Source organism: Chenopodium album, chromosome 5 (genome assembly GCF_948465745.1).
Source record: "Chenopodium album chromosome 5, dcCheAlbu1.1, whole genome shotgun sequence".
NCBI lineage: Eukaryota > Viridiplantae > Streptophyta > Magnoliopsida > Caryophyllales > Amaranthaceae > Chenopodium > Chenopodium album.
The window spans coordinates 6212326-6239188 of NC_137838.1; the positions used below are offsets into that span (position 1 = coordinate 6212326).

The 26863-nt window shown below is 34.3% G+C and overlaps 4 protein-coding genes across 5 annotated transcripts; all 4 read left to right on the forward strand.

Moving 5' to 3' along the window:
- The first annotated feature begins 655 nt into the window (after nucleotides 1-655).
- LOC145632485 (uncharacterized) lies at nucleotides 656-3970 on the forward strand. Its single transcript, XM_081684867.1, has 5 exons — nucleotides 656-1405; nucleotides 1744-1830; nucleotides 1955-2105; nucleotides 2540-3523; nucleotides 3643-3970. Exons 1-4 carry the CDS (start codon nucleotides 656-658, stop codon nucleotides 2560-2562), a joined length of 1011 nt encoding a protein of 336 aa, XP_081540993.1. The 3' UTR covers nucleotides 2563-3523; nucleotides 3643-3970.
- Nucleotides 3971-5277: 1307 nt separating this feature from the next.
- Nucleotides 5278-6195, forward strand: LOC145630207 (RPM1 interacting protein 13-like). Its single transcript, XM_081682457.1, has 3 exons — nucleotides 5278-5459; nucleotides 5718-5804; nucleotides 5921-6195. The coding sequence occupies exons 1-3, from the start codon at nucleotides 5298-5300 to the stop codon at nucleotides 6071-6073; spliced, it is 402 nt and encodes a 133-aa protein (XP_081538583.1). The 5' UTR covers nucleotides 5278-5297; the 3' UTR covers nucleotides 6074-6195.
- Nucleotides 6196-8959: 2764 nt separating this feature from the next.
- LOC145630208 (RPM1 interacting protein 13-like) lies at nucleotides 8960-10477 on the forward strand. 2 transcript variants are annotated; one of them, XM_081682458.1, is made up of 3 exons: nucleotides 8960-9473; nucleotides 9728-9814; nucleotides 10157-10477. In XM_081682458.1, the coding sequence occupies exons 1-3, from the start codon at nucleotides 9240-9242 to the stop codon at nucleotides 10352-10354; spliced, it is 519 nt and encodes a 172-aa protein (XP_081538584.1). In that variant the 5' UTR covers nucleotides 8960-9239; the 3' UTR covers nucleotides 10355-10477. The 2 variants fall into 2 exon arrangements, with proteins under 2 accessions (XP_081538584.1, XP_081538585.1); XM_081682459.1 differs by having other exon boundaries at nucleotides 10185-10477.
- A 393-nt stretch (nucleotides 10478-10870) lies between these two features.
- LOC145632486 (RPM1 interacting protein 13-like) lies at nucleotides 10871-11731 on the forward strand. The gene is made up of 3 exons (XM_081684868.1): nucleotides 10871-11116; nucleotides 11325-11411; nucleotides 11576-11731. Exons 1-3 carry the CDS (start codon nucleotides 10871-10873, stop codon nucleotides 11729-11731), a joined length of 489 nt encoding a protein of 162 aa, XP_081540994.1.
- The last annotated feature ends 15132 nt before the right edge of the window (nucleotides 11732-26863 follow it).

The following is a 26863-nucleotide window of genomic DNA, read 5'->3' on the forward strand; positions in this document are numbered from 1 at the left end:
CTTATCCAAAACTATAAATAAATAATGAAATCTAAACTATTTTAGATCGAGGAAATAAATAACTGTACTTAAGTCTACACCCGTTGACATTTACTCATGGTAAAATTTTAAGTGATGGCTAAGCTTGTATGGATGAACGAAAGAAAAACTAAATTATACATAAATCGATATTTTCTCAATCATTGCAATTGGAAGATACTAAGAGACTAATTTCCCATCTTTTCATTACTTACATATTGTTGTTTTATGGCAAAATTTTCTTGCATTGTCTTTGATGTATATATGTATGTAACTAAAGGTTTTGTACTTGACATATCAAAACTTGGCTATATTAAAGGGTTGATTAGTGAATTTAAATGAAAATTTGTTAAAGGAGTCTAATCCGACATCTAAAAATCAAAAATCACGATAAAAAAATAATAATATAGACAAAATCTGATCTAATTGTGAACGACACATGAGGCTGTATAGAACTATAGAAGTTATTCAGAGGTCAATTCCTCAAAATTCTCGCTACTACACATAACCATTACTCTCTTCTTTTCTATAAAAGCAAAAATCATTACTCTTCTCTTCTAGTAGTCACTTTACCCTTCTTGAGGCTTCTTCCATTAAAAAATAAAAAAAGCCAACTTTCCCTTCTCTCTGTTCATCAATGGCGGACGACAACGATAAGAAGACGAAGACATACACAGGAACAATGAAGCGTATCGACAAACAAGCCAAAGGGTACATAGTTCCAGACATGGAGGTCATTGCTTCTCCATCTTCTCTCTCCTCGAACACCATCAAAGAAGGCGACCGAGTAAAATTCAGCATCAAATTCAGGGAGTCAAACCCTCAATTTGAAGCAATTGATGTAGTTCCAATTAAAACCCAGTGTTTCAAATGCAGAAAATTCGATCATACCACCAAAGAATGTCGTAAAGGGTTTCAAATTTCTAGGGTTAGATGTTATCGATGTGGGTTAATTGGGCATTTTGCTAGGAATTGTGATAAGAAGAGTTCTTCTCCTGGGTCCTCTAATGGCGGACTGGATAGTAGAAGTTTGTCAGTGGGGTCCACTTCGAGTTCAGTGGTTTGTGTGAAGAAGAGAGAGGATGTGAAGAAGGTTGAAGAGGTTGAGGATTGCTTTATTTTGGAGTTTGATCCTAATGAAGACAACAATGGCCGAGGCAGGGCCGATACCGAAAGGAAGGAGAAGGAGAAGGAGAAGAAGAAGGAGGATTGTGTGGTAATAAGGTCAATTGTATGTGTGAAGAATGCAGAAGATGTGAAGAAGGTTGAGGAAGTTGAGGATTGTTTTATATTGGAATTTGATCCTAATGAACCTCTTAACTTTTCTAACTTGTCTTTATCTGATAACAACTCTGAAGATGTGTCTATTTTGGCGGCAAAAGGGCAGGTATAATTGTGTTTTCTATTATGATCATTGTGATTATTGGTTATTATAATGTGTTTTTGTAGCTAAATAGAAATGCTTTGTTTAATCTTTAGTAATATATGCATAATCTTGTAAAATGATCATGTTTGTTCTTTAAATATTCATATTATAATGTTGATTTGAGAATTAGCTTCCTTGATTTTAATTTCTAACCATGTTGGAGTGTAATATATTATCATGTTTGTTCTTTAAATATTCATAGGATGATGAAATGATTGCTGTCTTTGTTTAGGATTATGGATATGTTTAATTGAAGATTACCATTATAATAATGATGGTGAATGTAATTTGTTGGACAGGTGGCTTGTAAGGATTATCCACATCCAAGGCACCTGTGTGCCTCATACCCTATTAAGACAACTCTTCATGAGAATCATTGCAAAATGGTACTCTTCTGATTTTGGGCTTCATGTGCCTTATTTGTTAGTTATGGGTGGTTTAATTCAAATCCATAGACGTTTAGTGTTAAAAGGAGTGCATAATCATTATGTGTTATCTTGTTAATTGCAGTGCTATTGCTATATATGTGAAGAACCTGCACCTTGCGATGCGTGGACAGGTACAAGCGTCAACCCTTTCTTCAGGCACTGTGCCGCTAAAACAACTGACTCTCCATTATGGGATAAATTAAAGGAGCAACGGAAGAAGCAGACTATGAAAGGTAAAACATCAAATAGAGACGAAACTGCTAGTGAATAACTTTTCTTATGTACCTTTTTTACAGTCAAACTCAGATGCTGAGTACCACATTGTTATAATGGTAATCTTTAATTTTGTTATATGAAAAATGATGTGCAATCACTATATTAATCAGCTTGCTTTTGCATAATTTGCTGATATGAGTTCTCCAATGCATATAGTTTGGTTATAGGAGTTGTAATATACTTAGCCTGCTTTATATTGAGAAGCACATTTTAAATTAAGAGTACTCTGTCTCGTACATATGACTTAAAGTAATTGTCAAAGGTTTTCTTTCACATTCCAGTCCAGTGCACATGAATACCCGTTTTGTTTTTCAGCTTAAATGTTTACATAAAAGCAATAGTTTTTGTTGGTTAATTCATTTGCATTGCTACTGTAATATTTGTGATATAGCCTCGCCTCGTGGAAATGACTGAAGGATTTAGAATCCTGGATCAAACCATTGTTCGATTCATGAATTTCAAGTCTGGAGGACACATAGGGACCAAGAAGAGGCTGAAGTGCTGAACAAGGGGTGTATATATTATAGCAAGGGCTACATAGAAAGGTCATGAGTACAAGGGGTATATTTTATATCAAGGGCTTGTGAGAGGGGATTAAACCCTAACAAACTTCAGAAGAATCGGTGGCTACATTATCATTGGGTATTTGACAGCAGTAAATGTGAAGAACAGGACATTCTTTAGACATTGTTTCTACCAAAGGGGTAAGCCGGGTAACTGGGGTTTGGAAAACTGGTGGTTGATAATCTTGATATAGTTAACATGCCAATTTCGAGTTATATAATGGAAATTTGCCAGTGGGGCAGGGGTGGGATATCTTTGGATGTGGTTTTGGACTTTATGGTGGCAATGTGACATTTAGAAGAGCCTGAAGGATGGGGCCCTTGTGAGTTGCTGTTGTGAGCCATTATGAGTAGATGCCTCAATAGATTTTGTGAAGGTAGATGTGAAAACGGCATAAATTGTTGATCTTTCATCCTGGTGTTGATCCCTACTATCTTGTCAAAGTATTGGAGCTTTTCATTACAGCATTACTGAAAGTACCTTGGACTTATATCATCAAGATCTGCCAGGTAAATTTGTCATTGAACTCCTTTGAACCCAAAAAATCAACATAAAGCAATAACATGAAGTTTATTACTGGTGGATAGTTTTAGGCATCAGTTTCAGTAGGGCTTATCAACAGATCTATTGCTTCATCTTTGGAGTTAGAATTGAGTGGAGGCACAGCTTGACAAGCTGTGTTTCAACTGCAGTCTGTTTGCTACGTCCATGACATACACACGGAAGCAGTTGTCGGGTGTAAAAATGGATGAATATGAACCTATTTATTGATAGAGAAACTAGGAGGAAACTCAAGCATAGAAGCAGAAAGGTAAAATAAGAATATATGATGCTGTTTAACAACCAACTATAATTCAGAAAGTTTCAAACTTTCTGTTGCAAATTGCTGCAATTTGGATGTTACTGATTTGAGTCTGCTCATTCTTGCAGATAAGCCACTTTTTGCTGCTCTGCCCAAATTTTTGTAAAGCTCTATTCTTGATCAATTTATCCCAGGGAAGAACCGAAGATCTGGGTTGATACAATTTTTTTATATCAATATGTTCACTGTAATTAGTACTCTATAGATGCCAACTGAATGTTGCATTCTGTTTTAAGATTATTTGTCTTAGCAAGGTGTCTGTGCCTTTTGGATCGTGGCATTGACTTGTTTAGTTATGGGTTAATCAACATGATATCCAATTGTCAATTTATTATTAAGATCATATCTGTACTGTAAAGTTGGTCAATTATAATGGTAAATTTTGAATTTTTTTCATCATTGTTGTTGATTCCTATTTCAATTATTTGAGTAAATTAAGCGAATCCAAGTATTTTTTTTTTTATCATATCCTCTTTTAAAATCTTCTAGTTAAGATCTTGAGGGTAGGTAATCTTATCATAGCTTGCTTAACTCTACGTCTCCTTGGTTGGTAATCTTATCATAGCATGGTTTAGTGATAACTTACAAGGACCGAGGTTCGTACCTTTGAGGTTGGGTTTTGATCGGTAGTATGGACTCTTTGAGAGGGTATGGATTTTCCTTGTTCTCCCCTCCCTTCTCTTTTCTCAACGTGTCTAGTCAATAAATTAATCTAGATTAAAGCTCCTTAACATTATTGCCTTGACTCTACTATGTGCATTGTGTAATGCTTTATTCTACCTTCTTGCTTCTACTTATCCTAAATTTTTTTAAAAAATATTATCTATTTAGGGAGCCCTCATAGTTTGCAGAGTACCCAAAAAACTCTCATATACTTCCTTTTATTTTTTTAAATAGTTCACCCTTGTCAATACATGTTTTGAATCGTTAATATTTTTGATTATCAATATGTAAAAATTATAAATTTTAGATTTTAAAATTGTACAAATCGAGACGAATTTAACAAGATGACTAATTTTTTTTTTTTAATGTATAAGTCATCAAAATCCGTAAAAGTGAAACACATGAATAATGTAGAAATCAAACTGTTGCAACTATAAAAAAAACGGAGGAAGTATTTCTTTAGATGGATTTTTACTTATTTTAAAAATAAATATCCAAAACCCAAATTATTCTGTTAAATCGTCTTTTAGTGTCAAGTTTACTTCTTCAGCACTCCTAAAAATTCTCGTGTTAAAACCTTCAAACACCTTCAACAATGGCGGCCAATAACCATGGAACCAAAAACTCAGAAACTCGAAAGCTAACCGGGAAAATAAAGTGGCTCGATTCACAGGGCATCGGCTACATACTTCCTGATAACCCCTTCTTCCCAGAAGTATACATCAGCCCTGTTTCTCTCTCCTCAAACACCATCAAAGAAGGAGATCGCGTCAAATACAACACCATTTTCGACGGTTCTAACCCCCCACTTTCTCTGGAAGCCATTAATGTCGTCTCAATTCAGGGTAACTGTAGTTTCTGCAAAAAATTTGGTCATAATTCCAGTAATTGTCTAGAAACTAAGATTTCTGGGGTTATGTGTTTTCGTTGCGGAATATTTGGTCATTATTCTAGGAATTGTGATCAGAAATATAATGGTTGGCTCCCTATTCAGACCCACAGAAAAAATAGTAGGCCCCACAATAGGGGTTTCAGTAATGGTGATGATGAGGTTAAAAGTATGGTTTGTGTAAAGAAGGGAGAAGATTTGAAGAAGGTTGAAGAAGTTGAGGATTGTTTTATATTGGAATATGATCCTTCTGAATTAGATAGTTTTTCTAATTTGTCTATTTCTCAGAAATCTGATGTATATGATGTTTTGATTTTGGCTGAAAAGGGGAAGGTATATACCATGTTTCAATGTCTTTTTTGGCTATTATTATATGGTTTCAATTTTAATAATGGGCATGTTTTGTTTGCTAATATGATCATATATATTAATGTGTTGTTATCTATGGCCTTGTTCGCTTCACTTGATATTTACTGAATTGGAATTATTTTTTCGGATTGAAAAAGATTTCCATTGATTTACTAATGATTAGGTTGAAATTGATGTTAGTGTCTTGATGATAGTGATGGTTGATTTATAATTAATGGGCAGGTGGCTTGTAGGGATTACCCACATCCAAGACATCTTTGTGTCACCCATCCTTTTAAGGAGGGTCCTCATGATCTTCATTGCAAAATGGTAATTGTTTTATTGCCATGCTTATGAATGTTAGATGTTTGTTTAGTTTTGAGATTATGTTGAAGTGTTAGTGGAATAATGGGTAGTTATTGATGAATTGTTTGGTTCAATTGCAGTGCTATTGCTACATTTGTGATATACCTGCGCCTTGCAAGAGATGGGATGAAAGTAGTAAATGTCCTGGTGTGAGACATTGTGATGCTACTGATGAATCTGCTCTTTGGAGGTTACATAAAACTCTGGAGAATAAAGCTTCAAGGGGTGGGTAGGTAAAATGGCAAAGACTAACCATGCAGGAAGGTAGTGATTAAATGATCAATTTTGTATCATAATATGGGCTTGTTTTATGATCAGATTAAATTTGTCAAGTTTTAGGAAGTAATCAGTCAAAAACTAGATACTCGTAGTAGATTTGTACTTTTTTGGGGGGCTTGAGAGTTCAAGTGAAGTTTGACAAAGTTTTGTAAATTTGATTGATATGCTGTTTGTGGACTCAGCTGTTCTGATGTTCAGTTTAGGTTATGATTTGAAATTATAAATGCATAAAATCTGTTGCTCAACTTTTGCCTCAACTTTGATCTCTGAAAGATAAGTCAACTAATCACCCTGATTAATATGAAGAAATTCCTGTCTGGCTGTCCCAGTTTCTTTTCGTTGGATAACAAAAGTGCCTTTCTTTCTTAAGTGAGTGGAGAGACAACTTTGATTTCCAAAGATTTGGAAATTAGTTATTATAAGCTCAGGATTGCAGTAAATGTAAAGAACTAAAGAACAATGCAGTGGAATGCAGTCTATGCTAGAAAAAAAATAACAGGTATTTGATCCTCTGAATCTTATAACAGTTTTGACTGAATTTGCATGGTTTGTTGGCTTTAACCTCTATGATGATTACGAGGCATGATGAGTTATTTCATAGTCTTTGTGCAGGTTGCTAATACGGATGGTTCACCTAAGTTCACAGAACTTGTGAGATTTGTTTGACTACAGGTGCAGAAGTACTGATACATTTAACAAGGAGTGGCTGGACTGCATGACATGCGAATTCTCACCATGCTACATTGGAGCTAAGTGGTCTGGAGGAAGCTTAAGAATCAGAAGTAGAGAGGTACAATGTTTTTATTTAGGAATAATGACTGTGTTTAAGATGTTCTTTTGATAAAACTCGTATGATTGATTTTGTTTAGAAAATCATAGCTTCACGAAAGGGTGAATTTTCCTTGCATTTGAACAAATTGTTTCCTTCTGCTTGTTGGTTAGTTGGTGTGTGACAATCAACTGAGAAAGTATGAAATTCTGAAGATTTTGCAAGTGATGGAATTGTGGATACTGCTAAGTTGAAGTTTCCCTTCCTTGTTGAAAATGCATCATATTTCAACAAGCTGCATTTAACTGGTATGGGAACGATTTTATAGGGCTATCACCTTTATCTACTGCTGTAGATTTGATTAAACTGGTCCGTATTCAATCCTTTAATTATGCCATGAAGGAACCCTGTTTTCTTTAGTTTCCAATTATCATTGAATAAGATCGGGAAAAAGCTTTGTTTCACATGTGAATTTGAATCATTGTGAGTTCAGTAGAAGGACCATTATAGGCATAGCCATTATTTGAAGCCTGGAAATTACAGGGCTTAATGGTGGAAGTTTTTACAAAAAGGTTTCTTTCCTGTTTCTATCAATTTTCTGGGTCTAAGTATCTGTTATTCACTTATTTGTGCTTGAACACGTTCATTGAGGGCATACGAGTTTGCTTCAAAGTTTTGGTCTGTAACAAATGCGTGTACATGGAGTTTAAATGTGTGTGCTGTCAGTTGCAGATTTTGAGGGGACAAACAAGTTGTTTAAATTGGATTTGGTTTGGGTGTATTGTACCGAGTATGTTTAGTACGGAGTAATTATTAGTGTATTTTATTTCGGAACATGAATTTTCTTCCAGAGCACAAATGAATATACAAAATTTGTTCTCTTTACACGGACTATATCATCCTCTCTCAAATACCTTACAAGAAGATACTCCGTACATAGTTGTTAGGGGATAAATCAATTAGTCATACATAATACCAAACTGAGTGAGTATTAACTATCAAGTATCAAATTATAGGTCTTTTATCCTCTAAATCCTATCATACTTATCATTGTAGGTTAAAAAGAATATAGGTTTATAACTTTATATCCAATGATTTTTTTTTTTTCTTTAAATATATATAAAAAATAAAGGTACATTAAAATACATAATCAACTTTTTATTAAATTTACTATCTTATAAAATTAACAAAAACATAATTAAATATATTTATTCTCAAAGTTTCATAGTGATAAGCATGAAAAAAAAAAAAAAAACCAGATGATAACGCACAAGAAACAAAAATTAGTGTATCATGGGATTTAAATATTATGAAATGAAATGGAAGCAAAAATAGAGCAGATTTACTCGAGGGGCATAAAAGGCAGAAAAATAAAATAATTTCTTAATTGTAAAATAGTTTGGCGCTTAAATTGCTTTAGCAAACTACATTTCTCCCGCCTTCTATTAATTAATACGGAGTATCTTCTTCCCTAGTACAGTTTTGTTCATCAGTTGGTTATTTTTTTGTTTGTTGAAGGAAAATCAGTTGGTTATTTCTCTCTTCAACAAAAATGGCTCAAATATCATCTCAATCGTCTGTCACTCCTACACAACTTCATCCATCCTCCATCCGATGCTACGGCTGCCATCGGATCTTGGCCGTTATACCCCATCTGATGATTTTCCGTTGCCCGGCTTGTCGGTTGCAGCACCGGTTACTTCCTCCTCAGGGCCCGTTACCAAGTAGCACGTCCCTTGAGGAAAGGCCACGTGAATTGCAGGTGAGCTGTGCTGATTGCATGGCAATACTTGTTCCTCATTCTATTGACTTCATATTTTACAAGGTTTTCTCCTTTTCCTTTGATTAAAAACATGAATAAACTTCAACTTCTTTATTTACCCAAAATATAAATGTTGATGATACACTACAGTTATGTGAAAATTTTTATGTAAATGTGCTTGAAAAAAATGGCAAGTTACCCCCAAATTTTCAAAGGTTTTGTATTAACCCAAGTATAAGGTATGTCCAAGTCTTTTTTTTTTGGTTAATTTGATGATTAAATGAGTAAAAATGTGAAAAGTATACTTTTGGGTGCACCTGGGTGTATAGTGTATGGAGTATATAAGAATGTATCCCGAACTTTCCCGATATAAGGTAAGAGTTAGAGAATTACTTACCCCTTTTGTTGGTAGAGTGATATTACTTCTCAATAATTATTTACCTTAATTATAAATACAATTTCGGAAAATTTTCAGGTAGTATTTATTATATCAGAATATGTCAATATTTGTTTTTTTTTTTTTTTTTTTTTTCATTCAAGTACTTTGTAATATTTTTTATTTGTGGTTGTCTAGAGGTTTGCTCATAAAATGTGCTATAGTGGGATGGAGACTGAAGCTGATGATGTAAAGCCTCCAAAACTAGAGCTCACTCCTAAGACATCAATAGTTTCATTGAAGGACAATAAACGCTTAAAAGAGATTGAGGAGGTTGAAGATTGCTTTATCCTTGATTTTGATCCTTATGAATCAGAGTTTTCGTCGCTTTCAACGCTGCTTGTTGATGATGATGATGATCTCTCCTTTGCAGGCGAACAAGGCGAGGTACTTCTTCCATCCATATTTGTGTAGATTGCTCTAACACATACCCCTTCATTCCTTCCATAGTTATTATAAACTTTAGATACGATAACATTACTTGTCAATTTTAGATACCAATACATTATTTAACGTGTAGTGTCTTTATAACTCGATATTGTTAAATATTAGTGCATTCGTTATTACTCCATTGGGGTGGAGTAGATTGTTGATTTGAAGATGATTTATGAATAATTGGGTTTGTGATTATGTACGTGTAGGTTGCGTGTAGGGACTATCCACATCCAAGGCATCTTTGTGTTACACATTCATTTAACGACACTCCTCACTACATTCATTGCAAAATGGTAATAATATTTTGTTTCCTTAGTATAGTTTGAATCTATGTTGCTTGGACACGTGTATGTGTATCCATGCCTAACATGGCTATGTGCCAAGTGTCACACTTAATTAGTTGTTATACGAATATCTCTCCTGATTCTTGTAAATATTAAACAGGCCGAATGTATTATTATTTATATTATAATGCCAATGATCTAATACGAGTAGTTGAGGTAAAATGAATATATATTGGACTATGATTGAACACTTGAAGTTGTTGCAACTAGTTGCCTAGTTATGGTATCAACCTCCATATTATGGTCATAGCATTTTGTTGTGAATTTATGCTTGTGGTTTGATTATTGCAGTGCTATTGCTATGTTTGTGATGTACCAGCACCGTGCGAGCAATGGACTAAACAATCAACCTATTTCAGGCATTGTGAAGCCATTCCTGATAACCAGATTTGGACTGACCTTAGGCTTTCGAAAAGGAGGAAAATCTATGCAAGTTTTGATGAATGTTACTTGCAAGATACAAGTATATGTCATGAGGCCAATGAGTAGTTACTAACTCACTACAATCAAAACCAATTGAACTTGTAAATCCTACAATGTTAGTGCCCTAATGCTTTATTCCCCTTCATATGGTGATCTGTACACATGATTAATTAATTATTTGTGGGATTAGAGGTGAAAATTCAAAGCTTTTGTAACTATTATAGTTTATAAATTTCTTCTTTTGCTTACGATATATGAGAATGGTGACAGGTAAGTTGTGGTACTTTCACTTGATTTACTCCCTCAATCTCGTTTTATTTGTTTCATTTGATCAGATTAATTTTTCTGATTTTTTTTTTTTTAGTCAAAGTGAAGAAAGTAAAATGAGATAGAGGGAGTATTTAAAATGACCCTTATCAAATGTATCATACAAATTAGAGACGGAGAGTTAGAGGGATTATTAGTTTATTTATTCTCCCAAAAATGTTATGCATGCATTTAGATGTATTATTATTAAATAGAGTACATAGTATTTACTGCTCTTTATGATCTTCTTGTACCTCCTCATTTTCTTTTAAAAAAATGGAAAATGGAAGGGTGAAGAATGCAACAGCTTTAACATCTCCGGATAAAGAACAACCACCTATCATACGATCAGTAATTTCTCTGAAGAATAAAAAGCGCATAAGAGAAATCGAAATGGTTGAAGACTGCTTCATCTTAGATTTTGATCCTTATGAATCATCATCGAAGCCTACTTCCCCTTCTCAGTTTGTCGATCAAGATGATGATGCTCCTGATTTTAAAGTAATTGCTCAACGTGGCAAGGTACTTCAACTTATCATTGTTATTATGTATCGGCGTTCATTTTGAAAACTATTATCAGACTTATAAGGTTGCGTATATCTAGCCCTCTTAGACACCTAATTGAGTTCCTGGCCTCATTGACATTAAAATGATGTAAAAGTTGCAATATTGGTCTAACATGATCGTACATGAATAACATGATCATTTGTATGTTGTGAACATTTGACAGATAGCTTTAAGAGACTTTCCGCATTCAAGGTACCAGTGCGCACAAAATCCATTCTCAAAGACACCCCATAAGACCCATTGCAAGCTGGTACATTTTCGCTTTTTAGATTATATACTCCTGTTAATCAAATAATTTATAATTTCCTCTTGACATGGGCAAGTTTGTATAATTAGATTTTACTTCATGAGACCATGACAAATTCCCATTGTTCGAATTGTAAGTGACTAATGGTCGATTATACATTGTTGCAGTGTCACTGTTATGTTTGTGATGTAGCTGCTCCTTGTGCTGAATGGTCCGACCACTGCGATGCAGATCATGTGCCTTATAGCGATTGGTGGTATCTTCGGAGAAAAAAGAGGGGGCAAGACTATGAGTCCGACTCAGACTCGGACTATTTCGAATGAACAAAAGCTAACTCATTGTAACTAATTTCATGATTTGATCTTTGAACAAGCTGTAGGAGAATGTGTAAAAAAAAACCTGTTGGCTAAACCTTTGCTCATTTGAATTGATGTTTTTATTTAAACTTTAGCTAATTTTGTTTTAATAACATGTTATTCAATTTGAATATGTCAATTATTTATCCAAAACAGAGATTAGAGTCAATTTAAAATTCAAGTCGTCTTTTATATTGGATCGTTATGTTTGTGTCAATGATGTCCTAGTCTAATACAAAGTAATACACAAGCTAATGTCAACAAAAACGCCAATATATCATTTTGGCCAAGTATCCACAACAAAGAAGAGTGTAATCACATAAAAATTCAATCAATATTACGATGTACATATCAAACTTGTATGTGGTCAGATTCTCCTTCAACCTGAGTATAATTTGGCCTATTACAATCACAATTAGCACTCCATACTTTGTGTATATACTACGTAGTTTAATGTGGTCTAAAGTTATGACTTATGACTATTATGAATGTTTTGGAAAAGCATTACTCTTAACCTAGGAAAACGATGTTAACTTAAAACTTTAAAAGGCCTCTAGGCTCTAGTTTGTTTCTGAATTTGCTTTACATTTTCATATCCTTGTACTATGGCAACCTTTATTTTGCAGCTACTGGCATTTGTTCCCTTCGGTATAAGCAAGGTTTATCTTGATACTGTAATACAAGGAGAATGTTGAATTGTGATAATACCATATTTAATTTGATGAGAAAATTGCAAGGAAAGGATGGGGTTAATTATGTTAAGATACTCGAGATTAGTTCTAACAGATTGATCAGGTAATATAAAGGATCCTAATCAACTGATACAGTGATACACAGATAAAAAACACTACTAGATCATAAGCAACAGACCAAAAAGAGAGTTTCATCTGATCGAAATCACAAAGCTAGTCCAGCATAGATCTTCAAATCATCTTCGCAGTCAGGGTTTCCTTCATAATACTCAGGATGGCTCTCAACCATTTTAGCCACATCCTTAAACATTGCAGTAAGAGGGTGAGAAGGGAAGTCATAAACTTGCTTATGAGGTTTGATTTGAGACAGTGTTGCCATTGCTGTTGCACCTGATTCCTCTAGATGAGATGTAGTGTTTTTGACATTGATGAACCAATCTTGGTTAAGACACTTCTCAACCTCCTTAAGGATTTTCCAAACCCGATGCTCATTATCAGGAGAAGTTGCATCAGGAAGAAGATGATACTTCCCAGTTGCTGTAACCTTGTCAAAATCTTGCCAGAACCCATCATGGTATTGGAATTCCAATCGAACTTGAAGAAATCGCAACCCTTTTGCCCATGAAAGTTTCAGGCCTTCAATGAGAGTAAGCATTGGCAAAACCGAGGGATCAAGGGTGCCAATAACACTATGAATGTGCCTTGAGAATCCAGCAACCCATTCTCCATTACTATCACAAATCAATCCACCAGCAAAACCATTAATTAGTTCAGGCTGATCAGGAGGATATTGCATAAAGCTAACAGTCAATATGTGACGAGCCTGCACTCGAAAAGCACCAAACATATGTTTAAGCAATTAAATCCACTGGAACATCTCTTAATCAAAAGTATGACATAAAATGAAATTACAAACCATAGTCATATTAGTAGCAGAATCTCTCTTCCTGCATTCTCTTTCTGATCTCCAGAGTTCAACTTCTTGGGTAGCATGACAATGCCCATTGCGAGTCTTAGTTCAGTGTTTGCAAGGGGCAACTTCTTCACAAACATAACAATAGCACTGCATAGCAGTCAAATCGAAGAGAGGTTTGAGTACTAAGCTAGCAAATGTTTGTAATTTACTAATTCATACTTCCTCTCCAAAGTTAACCAAAAGAACAATAGAAAAACAAAGAACAGAATTGAACAATATACAAAGTAACAATTTACAAGAGGCCAAGGATAAATGAAAAAAACAAGAACCTACACTAAGAAACAGCTAGCATAATACAGAATCCGGTTTATTCACCATTTCATTTCAAAGTTCAATGATCAAAACTCGAGTAGTCTGATGCACTTGTAAAACCCAAATCCTACAAAGCTTATAGCAAAAAAATATTCCTCAATGATGCAAATTTTTTAATAAGCAAAGCAATCCCTCATAATAGTCATAAACCCATAATAAGGCCCAATTTTGAGGGATTGTTTATCAACTGTGCATTTTTAATACAACAGCAAACTAAGGGTTTCCCAGTTTATCTCCTTGTTACATGACAAATAATTAAAAGATAATAAGATTTGTGATGATTATTTGTCAATTGTCAATGGTGATTTAAATTTTAACAATTGTGGGTGCATATTATTTCAAATTAAATTTTATCAATATTACAGTAGAAATATGTACATTTAAATAACTCTTTTTTAGACTACATATCTTTCAAATATGAATTGTTACTACTCATTTTAAAGTTCAAAGCCCAAAAATGTTGTGAAAACTAATTTTCATAAAATTAAACCCACAATACAATCTTGGTTGAAATAACAAAGATCAAAACCCTAGTCACTACAAATGTAAGACAAAAAAATCAACCCCAAATACAAAGAGCTAATTAAAGCATTAAGTATGTAAATTAGTATTGTTTAGCATAAGAAACAAGTATTAATGAAGAATTTGATAAGGAATAAAAGAGGTAAAATTTAATACCTTAATGCAGTGAAGATGATGAGAAGTAAGGGTAAAGGGAAAACGGAAGCAAAGTTGATTGAGAGGTTAGAAAATTGGAAGATGGGTAGGTTTTCTTGATGATCATCGACATTTTTGTTGCTCTTCTTTTTTACTGATTTCTGTTTCTGCTTCCTCTCATGACCCAATTCTTTCTCTGTCTCATTTGGTCAATGATGGATTTTGCATCCAAACCAAAGAATCCAAATCGATCGTCACCTCTTAGGCTATTAGGTTATGTTTTCATTTATTTACTTTATACCCTCCAAGATTAAAACATTAACTAGCAAATTGGTAATGAGAAAATACAAAAGTTAGTAAGACTGTTAACAATGTCCATAAAAACCAATTTTAATGTTAGCGGTTTTACCCAATTAAATGTAATAAGAATCTGTTCATATTTACTAAACTGAACTAATTGAAACTGAAATGAACTGAAATTAAGCTGAAGTGAACAAACCGTAACTCAGGACATCGCTCTAGCCTAAAGACTAGTTAATAAGATTAAATGATTAATATATTGTTAAGACTCAATTACAATCCACTTATAAGGCCGAAACCTGCAAAATTTCTCAAAAAGCGTGGATATTAATCTTTAATTTTAGATTTTTTTTTACTTTTTTTCACCCGGAAATAAAAATTGCCGAAATGTTTACCATAGTCCCTAATACTCTTCGGGAGTCCAATTGGCTGGGTGGAACCATCCAATTTGCCTTTAAACAACCTATTTATCGGTTTACAAATTGCACCGATTTCATTAACTCAAGCTTACCACAAACATTTATGAGAACATATAATGATCATATATGGATCAAAACGACATTATATGACCCCCGAGATGTATCCCCTAAAATATCAATGCTTTTCGACACGGCCCCGAAATATTCGAAATTTCACAAAAAACATGGATATTAGCCTTCAATTGTGGAATTTTTTGACTTTTTTCGCCCGAAAATAAAAATTGCCGAAATTTTTACCAGGTCCCTAATACCCTCTAAGAGTCCAATGGGTGGGTGGAACCTTCCAATTTGCCTTTAAACGGTTAATTAACCGATTTACAACTTGCACCGATTTCATTAATTAATTCAAATCTACCACGAACATATATTACAACATATAATGATCATATATGGTTCCAAACGGCATAATATGACCCCGAGATGTATCTCCTAAAATCTCAAGCCTTTTCGACACCTGACCCCGAATCCTCCAAAAATTTTCAAAAAGCGTGGATATAGCCTTCAATTTTGGAATTTTTTGACTTTTTTTCGCCCAGATCGAAATAAAAATTGTCGAAATGTTTACTGTGGTCCCGGAGTCCAATTGAGTAGGTGGAACCATCCAATTTGCCTTTAAACGGCCAATATACCGGTTTACAACTTGAACCGATTTCAATAATTCAAGGCTACCACGAACATTTATGACAACATATAATGATCATATATGGTTCCAAACGGCATTATATGACTCCGAGATGTACTCTCTGGAATTTCAAGACTTTTGGACACCGAGTCTCGAAACCTTTAAAATTTCGCAAAATGCGTGGGTATTAGTTTTCAATTTTAGAATTTTTTGACTTTTTTTGCTCATAAATAAAAATTGTCAAAATGTTTACCATGGTCCCTAATGCCCACAAGGAGTCCAATAAGCTGGTGTAGGGAATAATTTCAAGCCTTTAAAATCCCACTAGCTTGAACCCCACTGTGATCATACACTAAAGTACGGTGGCGTCCAAAAGGGAAGAAGATAGAGCAAAAGAGTCGCCAACAAGTTTTTAAGGAACTTGTAAACCGTTCACGAGGTGAAGGTTACACCCCTTAACGATCCAAGAGATCGTCAACTCCATAAAGTCATGAACCAAATAAGGGTTCGGGGATGATGGTACAAATCCAACCTAAAAGAGATTGAACCTGCCCTAATAATAGGCCTCTACTTTATTCTGCTCGTATTCATGTGCACTTTCTGACTAATTCATGCAATCAATAGGATTAACCCTAAACCTGTTTAATCTATGTTGGTTGAATTTAATGCACAAATAAACTATTATTGGCGATCACTTGAATTATAATCACAATTAACCCTAACAAGATTATTAATTATCTTATTAAGCATGATTGCAAGTACAAATTCCCTTTAACATGCATAAAAGGCGTGATCAAGCAATAAAGAATAAATAATGTATCAAGCAACATAATCAATAATAATCATGATAATAATAATAGTCATATCATAATAATAATCATAAATAAAATAATCATTATCAAAATAATAATAATAATAATAATAATAATAATAATAATAATAATAATAATAATAATAATAATAATAATAATAATAATAATAATTATAACAATTATAATCATAATCATGTTCATGTTAATATTAAAGCATAATAAAAATAGCAAGATCCTAGGCATGATACTAACAAGATTAATAACAAATCCTAGCATGTCACTAAGCAATAAAAATCAAATCTTTAACCCTAACATGATACTAGCAATCATAAATATTAGGAAGAGCATAGGAAACATCACAACAATCATATTTAATATTAAAATTACCCTAAACATGATACTAGGAATATCATAATAACAATATAAACATGATTTCTACATCATAATATCAATTAATCAATTAAAGCACTTACTTTGATGCCTCGTACCTCTTTCTAATAACAAAATACACACGTTAGTAACTTCAAGGAAAATAATGATCAAAACAATTAAATTAAATAATTGAAAGAGAGATTTGGGACCAAACCCTCATAAATTAAAACCTTTCACGTCTAGGGCGAAGGCAACTTCGAATATGGCTAGGTGTATCTAGATCTTGCGAATGCGGAATTTTGTGTTAAAAAGCAAAGTTTAGAAAAGAATACTAAGGAATTAATATTATTGAGAATTGATGAAAGAAAGATGATGAATGAATGAATTGCGAAGAATTAGATGAATGGTAATTGGTGAATAAAGAGAGTTGATGAATGAATTGTAGATTAAAATTGGTGAATAAAGAGAGTTGATGAGAATTGATGATAATTGGTGAATGATGATTGTAGATGATGAATGAAAACGGAGTTTTTGATACGATATTTATATAGAAAATCAGCCAAAAAAGATAATTTAACAAAACAGAGTCTGAATATCGCAAAACATCATTGGCGCCAGCCCTGGCTAGTTGGCGCCAGGCACCAGTGGCTAGCGCCAGGCGCCAATGGCTAGCGTCTGGCGCCAAGCCTGGTTCCAGGCGCCAAGGCCTGGGGTTGGACGCCAAACTGATTTTCAACGCATTTTCGAAAATCTGATAAATTTACCGTACTGGAAGATAAAATAATATAATTTCTTCGAAAATGCTATTTGATCTTGATTAAAACTCTGAAAAGTCCTAATTGAATTAAGAATGAAAAGAACCTTCTAGAATGTTCTAGAAGACTAAAACCATTCCTAATTGCATTAGGAATGATAAATCATATTAGGCCCTCCCCTAGATCATTAGGTCGTACATAAAGCTCAAACCAGGCCCAGTTTAGTAAATTGGCCATAATTTCCTCAATATTCATCGGAATTGGGCTTATAATATATCGTTGGAAAGATCTTTGCAAGCCCCATCCAACTACACCACTATTGGACCCATATCATGGACCAACCAAACTGGATTGGCTGTTTTCTTAAAATAAAGTTTTCAAAATCAGGGAGAAGAGAAAAGAAATAAAACTTTCCGCAACACTAAACCTTTCCACACTTCGTTTCATTCGATTATGATTCGACGTGAAAGGTACTCATCACCGGGTTTGGTTTTGGGGAGACACAAATGGGTGTCTACAGTTGGGTGGAACCATCCAATATGCCTTTAAACGACCAATTTAATAGTTTACTACTTGCTCCGATTTCATTAACTCGAGCCTACCACGAACATTTATGACAACATATAATGATCATATATGGTTCCAAACGGCATTTTATGACCCCGAGATATATCTCCTAAAATTTCAAGACTTTTCGACACCGGGGCCCAAAACCTCCAAAATGTCTCAAAAAGTGTGGATAATGCCTTTTGATTTTGGAATTTTTTTACTTTTTTTCGCCTGAAAATAAAAATTGCTGAAATTTTTACCATGGTCCCTAATATCCTCTGGGAGTCCAATTGGGTGGTGGAACCTTCCAATTTGGCTTTAAACGACCAATTTTCCGATTTACAACTTGCACCGATTTCATTAATTCAAGTCTATCACGACCATTTATGACAATATATAATGATCATATATGGTTCCAAATGGCATTATATGACAACGATACATATCTCCTTAAATTTTAAGACTTTTAGACAACGGGCCCCGAAACCTTTAAAATATCTCAAAAAACGTTGATATTAGCCTTCAAATTTGGAATTTTTTTACTTTTTTCGCGCGGAAATAAAAATTGCCGAAATTTTTACATGGTACCTAATATCTTTGGGAGTCCAATTGGGTGGGTGGGCCCTTCCAATTTGCCTTTAAACGACCAATTTACCGATTTACAACTTGCAACGATTTCATTAATTCAAGCCTACCACGAACATTTATGACAACATATAATGATCATATATGGTTCCAAACGGCATTATATGACCCCGAGATGTATCTCCTAAAATATCAAGCCTTTTCGATACCTGATTCCGAAACCTCCAAAATTTCTCAAAAAGCGTTGATATTAGTCTTCAATTTTGGAATTTTTTGACTTTTTTTCGGCCGGAAATAAAAATTACCGAAATGTTTACCATGGTCCCTAATACCCTCTGGGAATCCAATTGTGTGGGTGGAACCATCGAATTCGCCTTTAATCGGCCAATTTAACGATTTATAACTTGCACCGATTTCATTAACTTAAGCCTACCACTAACATCTATGACAACATATAATGATCATATATGGTTCCGAACGACATTATATCATGACCCCCCCATATGTTATTCCCTAAATTCTCAAAACTTTGCGACACCAGACCCCGATACCTCCAAACGCGTGGACATTAGCCTTCAATTTTAGAAATTTCTGAATTTTTTTCGCTAAAAGATAAAAATTGCCGAAAGTTTTACCATGGTCCCTAATATCTTTCAGTAGTCCAATTGGCTATGTGGAACCATCCAATTTGCCTTTAAACGACCAATTTAACGGTTTACAATTTGCATCGATTTCATTAACTCAAGCCTACCACGAACATTTATGACAGCAAATAGTGATCATATATGGTTTCCAGTGACATTATATGACCTTGAGATGTCTTAGAATCTCAAGGCTTTTCGATGCCGGGCTTCGAAACCTTCAAATTTTTTTTAAAAGCTTGGATATTAGCCTTTAATTTTGGAATTTTTAAACTTTTTTTTGCCCGGAAATAATAATTGCCGAAATGTTTACCATGATCCCTAATACCCTTCGGGAGTCCAATTGGGTGGGTGGAACCATCCAAATTGCCTTTAAACGACCTATTTACCGGCTTATAACTTGCACCGATTTCATTAACTCAAGCCTACCACGAACATTTATGACAAAAAATAATGATCATATATGGTTCCAAACGGCATTAAATGAAACCGAGATGTATTCCCTAAAATTTAAAGACTTTTCGACACCGGGCCCTGAATCCTCCAAAATTTCTCAAAAAGTGTGGATATTAGCCTTCAATTTTTGAAATTTTTGACTTTTTTTTTCGCCCGAAAATAAAAATTGCCGAAATGATTACCATGGTCCCTAATACTGTCCGTAAGTCCCATTGGGTAGGTGGAACCATCCAATTTGTCTTTAAACGACCAATTTACCGGTTTACAACTTGCACTGATTTCATTAACTCAAGTCTACTACGAACATTTATGACAACAAATAATGATCATATATGGTTCAAAGTAGCATTATATGACCCCAAGATGTATCCCATAAAATTTTAAGACTTTTCGACACCGGACCCCGAAACCTCCAAAATTTCTCAAAAAGCGTGGATATTAGTCTTCAATTTTGGAATTTTTGACTTTTTTCGCCCGAAAATAAAAATTTCCGAAATTTTTACTATGGTCCCTAATACCCTCCGGGCCGAGAGTCCAATTGGGTTGGTGGAACCGGCCTTTAAACGGCCAATTTAATTACCGGTTTATAACTTGCACGGATTTCATTAACTAAAGCCTACTACGAACATTTATGACAACATATAATGATCATATATGGTTCCAAACGGAATTATATGACCGCGAGATGTATCCCCTAAAATATTAATACTTTTCTACACTGGGCCCCGAAACCTCCAAAATTTCTAAAAAAGCGTGGATATTAGTCTTTAATTTTGAAAAATTTTGATTTATTTTTTCGCCTGGAAATAAAAATTGCAGAAATGTTTACCATGGTCCCTAATACCTTTTGGGAGTCCAATTGGGTGGGTGGAACCATCCAATTTGCCTTTAAACGACCAATTTACCGGTTTACAACTTGCATCGATTTCATTAATTCAAGCCTACCACGAACATTTATGACAACAAATAATGATCATATATGGTTTCAAACGACATTATATGACCACGAAATGTATCCCATAGAATTTCAAGGCTTTTCAACACCGGGCCCCATAACCTCAAAATTTCTCAAAAAGCGTGGATATTAGCCTTCAATTTTGGAATTTTTTTGACTTTTTTATTTGACTTTTTTTCGCTCGGAAATTAAAGTTGTTGAAATGTTTACCAAGATTTCTAATACCCTCCGGGAGTCCAATTGGGTGTGTGGAACCATTCAATTTGCTTTTAAGAGACCACTTTACCGGTTGACAAATTTATTCGATTTACCGATTTACAACGGCCAATTTAATTAACTTGCACTGAACTCGACTTGAACCGAAATTGACCCAAACCCGTTTTAACCCGTCAAAACTCGAATTTAACCTGACTTGTTACTAAACTGACCTGAATTCAACCTGACCCGTTCCTAACCCGACCCGAATTTAATCTAACATGTTACAAACCCGACCCGAAAATAACCCGACTTGTTATTGTGCTGACCCAAATTCAACCCGATTTTTTATTGACTCGACTTGAATTTTACCATATCTATTACTTACCCAACCCAAAAATTCAACCCGATCTGTTGCTAACCCGACTCGAAATTAACACGACTTGTTATTGACCCGACCTAAATTCAACTCAAATTGTTCCTAACTCGATTTCAAATCACCTTAAATGCAATTTAGAGTTTTAGACCACCTTATTATTTTTTATAAAAGCATTTTGTCTTGGGAGACCAAGTCGGTCCAGGCCAGCAAAGGAAAGGAGCATCATCCTCAAATTTAAGAGTTAAACATAGTATATATTTGTTGTATGGTCAAAGGAGATAATTATCTTTCTAAATTATAGACTATAGTTCCCTAGTATATTGCCATATACGTAGACTTGACCTGATTCTAACCCGCAAAATATTGACTTGAACCGAACCCGAGAATTACCCTAACCCGTTTTAACCCGTGAAAACCCGAATTAAACCCGACCTATTGTCCACCCGACCTAAACCCGACCCAAAACCCATAAGAAATATGACCCGACGTGACTCGACTCAAGCAAGACCCAACCCAAACCCAACCCGCATAGGTTATGGAATTAATCCAAATTGACCCGACCCGAGTTGACCCAACCCGTTTACCCGTATAAGTATCCTACATTGAAGAATAGAAGAGAGATGATACCATTTTTAAAGATGACTTATACCATTAGTCTATCACTAATTGATATATTATGGAACGTCATTGGGCCTTATTAGTGGACCTAAGTTTTCTCCTCCTTGTTTGGTTTCCCATGCTCGTTTTACATTATCTTTAATAGGGTTGTTCATCGGTCCAAGACCAAAAATTAAAATTTTAATAACTAAAGATCAGACCGATTAAGCTAGGATCGAAAGAATCGGTTTAAAACCCGGATCGGACCGCTTCAGACCGATTAAAAACTTATTTAAAAAGAATTCTAAATTTTTAATAATTTTATGGAAAACTCGAAAAAAATAATGGAAAAACTATAATTTAAAGTTTTTTTATTTTTTTATTTTTATGTTTAGTACAAAAAAGCTCATAACATTAAAGTGTTATAAGCTTATTAAGAATAATCTTAACCATTATTTAAGGTTTCACGTATATTTTTAATCAAAAAATCGATCTGGTCCAAGACTGGTTTTTATAGGGTTTTGGACCGAACCACGAAAACAAATTTCCAAACTCGAAGATCGGACCGAATTATTCGGTCTGGTCCAGTCCATTTTTTCGTTCCGGACCAATTTATGAACACCCTAATCTTAAATGCAAATATTTTCGACTTGAAAAGACAATTAATGCTTGAATTTTGTTTTAGTATAGAAAATTGCATTGAAAAAACACAAAAATTTCATACAAAAATTTCATTCAAAAATTGCAATACCAAACTTAACAAATACAAAAAAAAAAAATAAAAAAAAAAATAAAAAAAAAGAAGAAGAAGAAGATAAGTACTCCCTCCGTCCCAAAAAGAACGACCCATTTCACCATTTGGCCAAAACTTTGTCCCAAAAAGAATGACCCATTTGCATTAAAACACCACCAATTTGCAACAATATTTGTGCAAAATTAGCTTCCCCATATAAAAATTTGATTTTCCATGTTATTTTATTACTTTCTCCCTCTATTTTTTTACAAACCCTATGTAAATTTGTCTTTCCAATATACTTTTACTTTTTTTTTTTACTTAACTTCCTTAATACCCGCGTAATCAACCCAAATGGGTCGTTCTTTTTGGGACGGAGGGAGTAGATAATTTGTGAGTTACGGAGTATGTTTTTTATGATGATGATAATCTTTTAACTTGATTTCCGAATTTAATTATCTATCTAGAAAAAGAAAAAAAAATCAATTCAGATTACCCTAATTTTCTCGGATCAGGTAAGCCCAACTACTACACACTGTCACTAACACACTACACGTACACACCCCTTATATTTTGTACAAATTCTTAAATGGACCTGGTTCACACTAATTTATTGCGGACCACTAACATTAGAGAAAGTAGGGTTGTTTTATTAATAAAAAAAAGGGTCACTATAATTAAAAAAAAGGTCACTATATTGAAATAAAAATTTATTTTGGTAATATATATGCCTAAGTGGTTATTTTTGTAATGAAATATTTTATATACTGATCAATATGAATAATAAAGGTCACTATGTTAAAATTAGGGTAATAGCGTCATATTTCAAGTTCACAATATTATTAAACGTTGTATTAGTTTTAATAAAGGTTACTAGGTTAAAAATAAGGTTACTATGTTAAAAATAATGGTCACTATGTTCAATATAATGTCAGTTGCGTGTGTATAGACCTCGGGTCCACAATAATATTATTGTGGACCAGGTCCACGCAAGTCTTTTTGTATATTTTGGACATGAGTCACATGACTGGGGAAACAGGGGATGCATAGTGGCCGAAGGTTGGTTAAATGCTCCAAACTAGTACACTACTACACTACACGTCTCCCCACAAATTCATTCTTCCTTCTTCTCCATTTCAAAAGCTACAAAATCATCAAAAATCATGGCACAAAAATATCATCATCATCAACTCCATCTTAAAAATAGTACTCCTCGTCTATACCCTTCTCTGCTAGCAACTCATTCCCACCACAAGCACAAAATCAGGAGACAACCCATGTTTGTGATGAAGAGAAATATGGACATGAAATTGATTGAAAAGCTCTATGACTGTTTCATTTTGGACTTTAATCCTTATGAAACTATAAAGTCTTATTCTTGCAACAAATATGATGATGTTTACATTACAGCTGAAAAGGGAAAGGTAGTTTTAATTTATCTTTAGCTTATATTGTTGTTATTTTGTTGTGATGATTGTGGCCTTTCTTGCAGGTGGCTCTTAAAGACTACCCACATTCTAGGCATCTTTGTGCACGCTACCCGCTTCCTAAAACGCTTGACATCAAGTACTGTAGATGGGTATATTTATTTCTTCCTAGTTCTTATTTATGTAGGATTTACTCTTCCTATTGCCATTTGGTTTTGAGATAGAATCTAGGGTTTATTTGTTGTTGGTGATCCATATATTGATTTTTGTGTTTTAATCTTTAGTGCTCGTGACATTGGAAAATTCTTAAGTTTATTTATCATACATGGTATAGGATTTTAATTGTTGTTGGAGATTCATAAATTGACTTTTGTGTTTAAATCTCTAGTGCTCTTGACATTGGAAAAGTCTTTGGGTAAATCCTAGATTCTAGGATTTTATTTGTTGTTGGTGATTCATATATTGATTCTTGTGTTTAAATCTTTCGTGCTCGTGACATTGGAAAAGTCTTAAATTTATTTATCGTTTATGGTGTCTATTTAAACGGCAAATACAAGTTATAAGGTAAGGAAAATGACATTAACTAAAACCTCAACCCGGGTAAGAGACCCCCACCCTCAAAGTGCCTCTAGTGAGGATTGAACACCAAGGTCCCCAATCAACCTCAAGGTTTAGTGCAATCTTTCTCACTAGACCTAGCTTAGCTTGACATCGTACTTGGTTTGTGTTAGTTGCTCCATCAATCAAGTATATTGGTAATGTGACTTAAGATGACTTGCTAACCTGATGTATCAATTGTAGAGACTAAAGTGTGGCATTGTACTGTGTCAAATTTTGTGTTACCTTGATTAATGTCAACCAATTGGATGTGATTATAGTCATTATACCCAATGTTTTTATGCAAAAGAAGGAACACATTGAAAGATAATAAGTAAATAACCTTCCATAATAGATTATTTTTGTCTAGTCTCACTTGAATACATTATTTTTGTCTACTCTCATCTTGCCTTATGTCTTGACATGGCCTAATCCTGGCCTCGGGGTTTTGATGTCGTTGTTGTACAATTTCCTAGTTTTATTAGCTTTTCCATTGCTTATGTTATTCTTGCTGAAGTTGTTTACATGATCAAGTTCTCTTCTTTATGTAAGGCAAATTTGATTGACTTCATTGTATTGTGGTATATGTGATGGTTGAATTGCAGTGCTACTGCTATGTTTGTGATATACCTGCCCCATGCAAGCACTGGTCGGTTCACTGCAGTGCTACACCCCAAAATCCGCATTGGAAATCATTACGCAGGCTCAATCACTCCTCAAAACGAAGAGTGCTGCGCGCCTAAGCTAGAAATCCCTTAGCTTGTACTACATTTCCCAGTGTAGGAGGAATGAATGTTGTTTTTTGAAACCTTGTGGAGCAGTCTGAGACTCTGAGTTGAAAAAATGGTGTATGAAGTAAAATTAACTTGGCCTTAAAGACACATCTAGCTGCCTGTTTTGATGACTTGTGAATAGTTTATGTATGTAAGCGATGTGTTGATATCTCTGATGCTACTACTTATAAGTAATCCAGCCCCCTCAGGTGACCTTGTGAATTGTCGTCGTAATTATTTGCATTTGGTACTAACCATCTCAGCAGGAGACTTTGTCGTCAACCCACTTGATAGGAAACTCTGCTCTGAAATACACCATCTGAGAGTAGAATGATTCTAAACTCTGTTCTGAATCCACTTGGGGTTCAATGCAGATTCTGGAATTTGAATATTGAAGGCATTTGTCAATTAATAGCCAAGACTATGCTATCTTTCTTTTATTGCAGGAATATACTGGTATAATATCACTTTAATATACCAAATCATAATAGATCTATATGGTTCACACTGGACCTTTTATTAAGTTGCTTAATGCTATATTTGATTAAAACATACGAAGTACAAGTTACGAAAGTAGTCACTTGGAAAATACAAGTACACACAATAAAACTGAAAAAATTCAGACCAAACCAAGGTAGACATGAATATCCGGAGTAGATTAAAACACGTTTCAGGTGGAGAGAACATAGGATAAGAGAATGTGTAGATGGTGTAGCCGTGTAGTGGTTGTTATTTATGTTGCTGAGTGAGGTTTTGTGATTCATTGCACAAAGTTAATCGATTTATGTACCTTTAAGTCTATAAGCAGTTTATTGTAATAAAGCATTCATGCTGTGTTTAGGTTAATTGTTCTAGAGAAACTTGATAAATTATTAGATCTATTTTGAACGTTTTCTAACTGTTTGACCACTTGTTTTCCACCCAAAACTCCCACAAACACAAAGAAGAAAGAATGTGAAAAGGATAACATTACTCTACTTTACTACTCCTTGCAATACAGGAATTTGTAACGATTTTTGAGCCTTTTCATATCATTGATTAGTCAAAGTCATTTAATAAACTTCAGTTGCAGTATAACAATGCATCGAGTCATTTGATGAGTCTCCTTACAGTTGTGCAAGAAATTTTTTTATCAGGAAAACAGAGGATGCAGCAACAAATGTCAGAAAAACAGGTCCCTTCGATTCTTGCTATTACCCCGGCTGACCTCGAGTTCCCTACTTGTAACACCTTTA

Bases quoted from the DNA above. Each gene is read 5' to 3' on its own strand.
- LOC145630208 (XM_081682458.1), top strand. From the start codon at position 9,240: ATGTGCTATAGTGGGATGGAGACTGAAGCTGATGATGTAAAGCCTCCA. The intron at 9,474-9,727 runs GTACTTCTTCCA...ATGTACGTGTAG, and splicing joins TTGCAGGCGAACAAGGCGAG to GTTGCGTGTAGGGACTATCC. The intron at 9,815-10,156 runs GTAATAATATTT...TGATTATTGCAG, and splicing joins ACTACATTCATTGCAAAATG to TGCTATTGCTATGTTTGTGA.
- LOC145630207 (XM_081682457.1), top strand. From the start codon at position 5,298: ATGGTTTGTGTAAAGAAGGGAGAAGATTTGAAGAAGGTTGAAGAAGTT. The intron at 5,460-5,717 runs GTATATACCATG...ATTAATGGGCAG, and splicing joins TTTTGGCTGAAAAGGGGAAG to GTGGCTTGTAGGGATTACCC. The intron at 5,805-5,920 runs GTAATTGTTTTA...GTTCAATTGCAG, and splicing joins ATGATCTTCATTGCAAAATG to TGCTATTGCTACATTTGTGA.
- LOC145632486 (XM_081684868.1), top strand. From the start codon at position 10,871: ATGGAAAATGGAAGGGTGAAGAATGCAACAGCTTTAACATCTCCGGAT. The intron at 11,117-11,324 runs GTACTTCAACTT...AACATTTGACAG, and splicing joins TAATTGCTCAACGTGGCAAG to ATAGCTTTAAGAGACTTTCC. The intron at 11,412-11,575 runs GTACATTTTCGC...ACATTGTTGCAG, and splicing joins ATAAGACCCATTGCAAGCTG to TGTCACTGTTATGTTTGTGA.
- LOC145632485 (XM_081684867.1), top strand. From the start codon at position 656: ATGGCGGACGACAACGATAAGAAGACGAAGACATACACAGGAACAATG. The intron at 1,831-1,954 runs GTACTCTTCTGA...TGTTAATTGCAG, and splicing joins ATGAGAATCATTGCAAAATG to TGCTATTGCTATATATGTGA. The intron at 2,106-2,539 runs GTAAAACATCAA...TTTGTGATATAG, and splicing joins GAAGAAGCAGACTATGAAAG to CCTCGCCTCGTGGAAATGAC.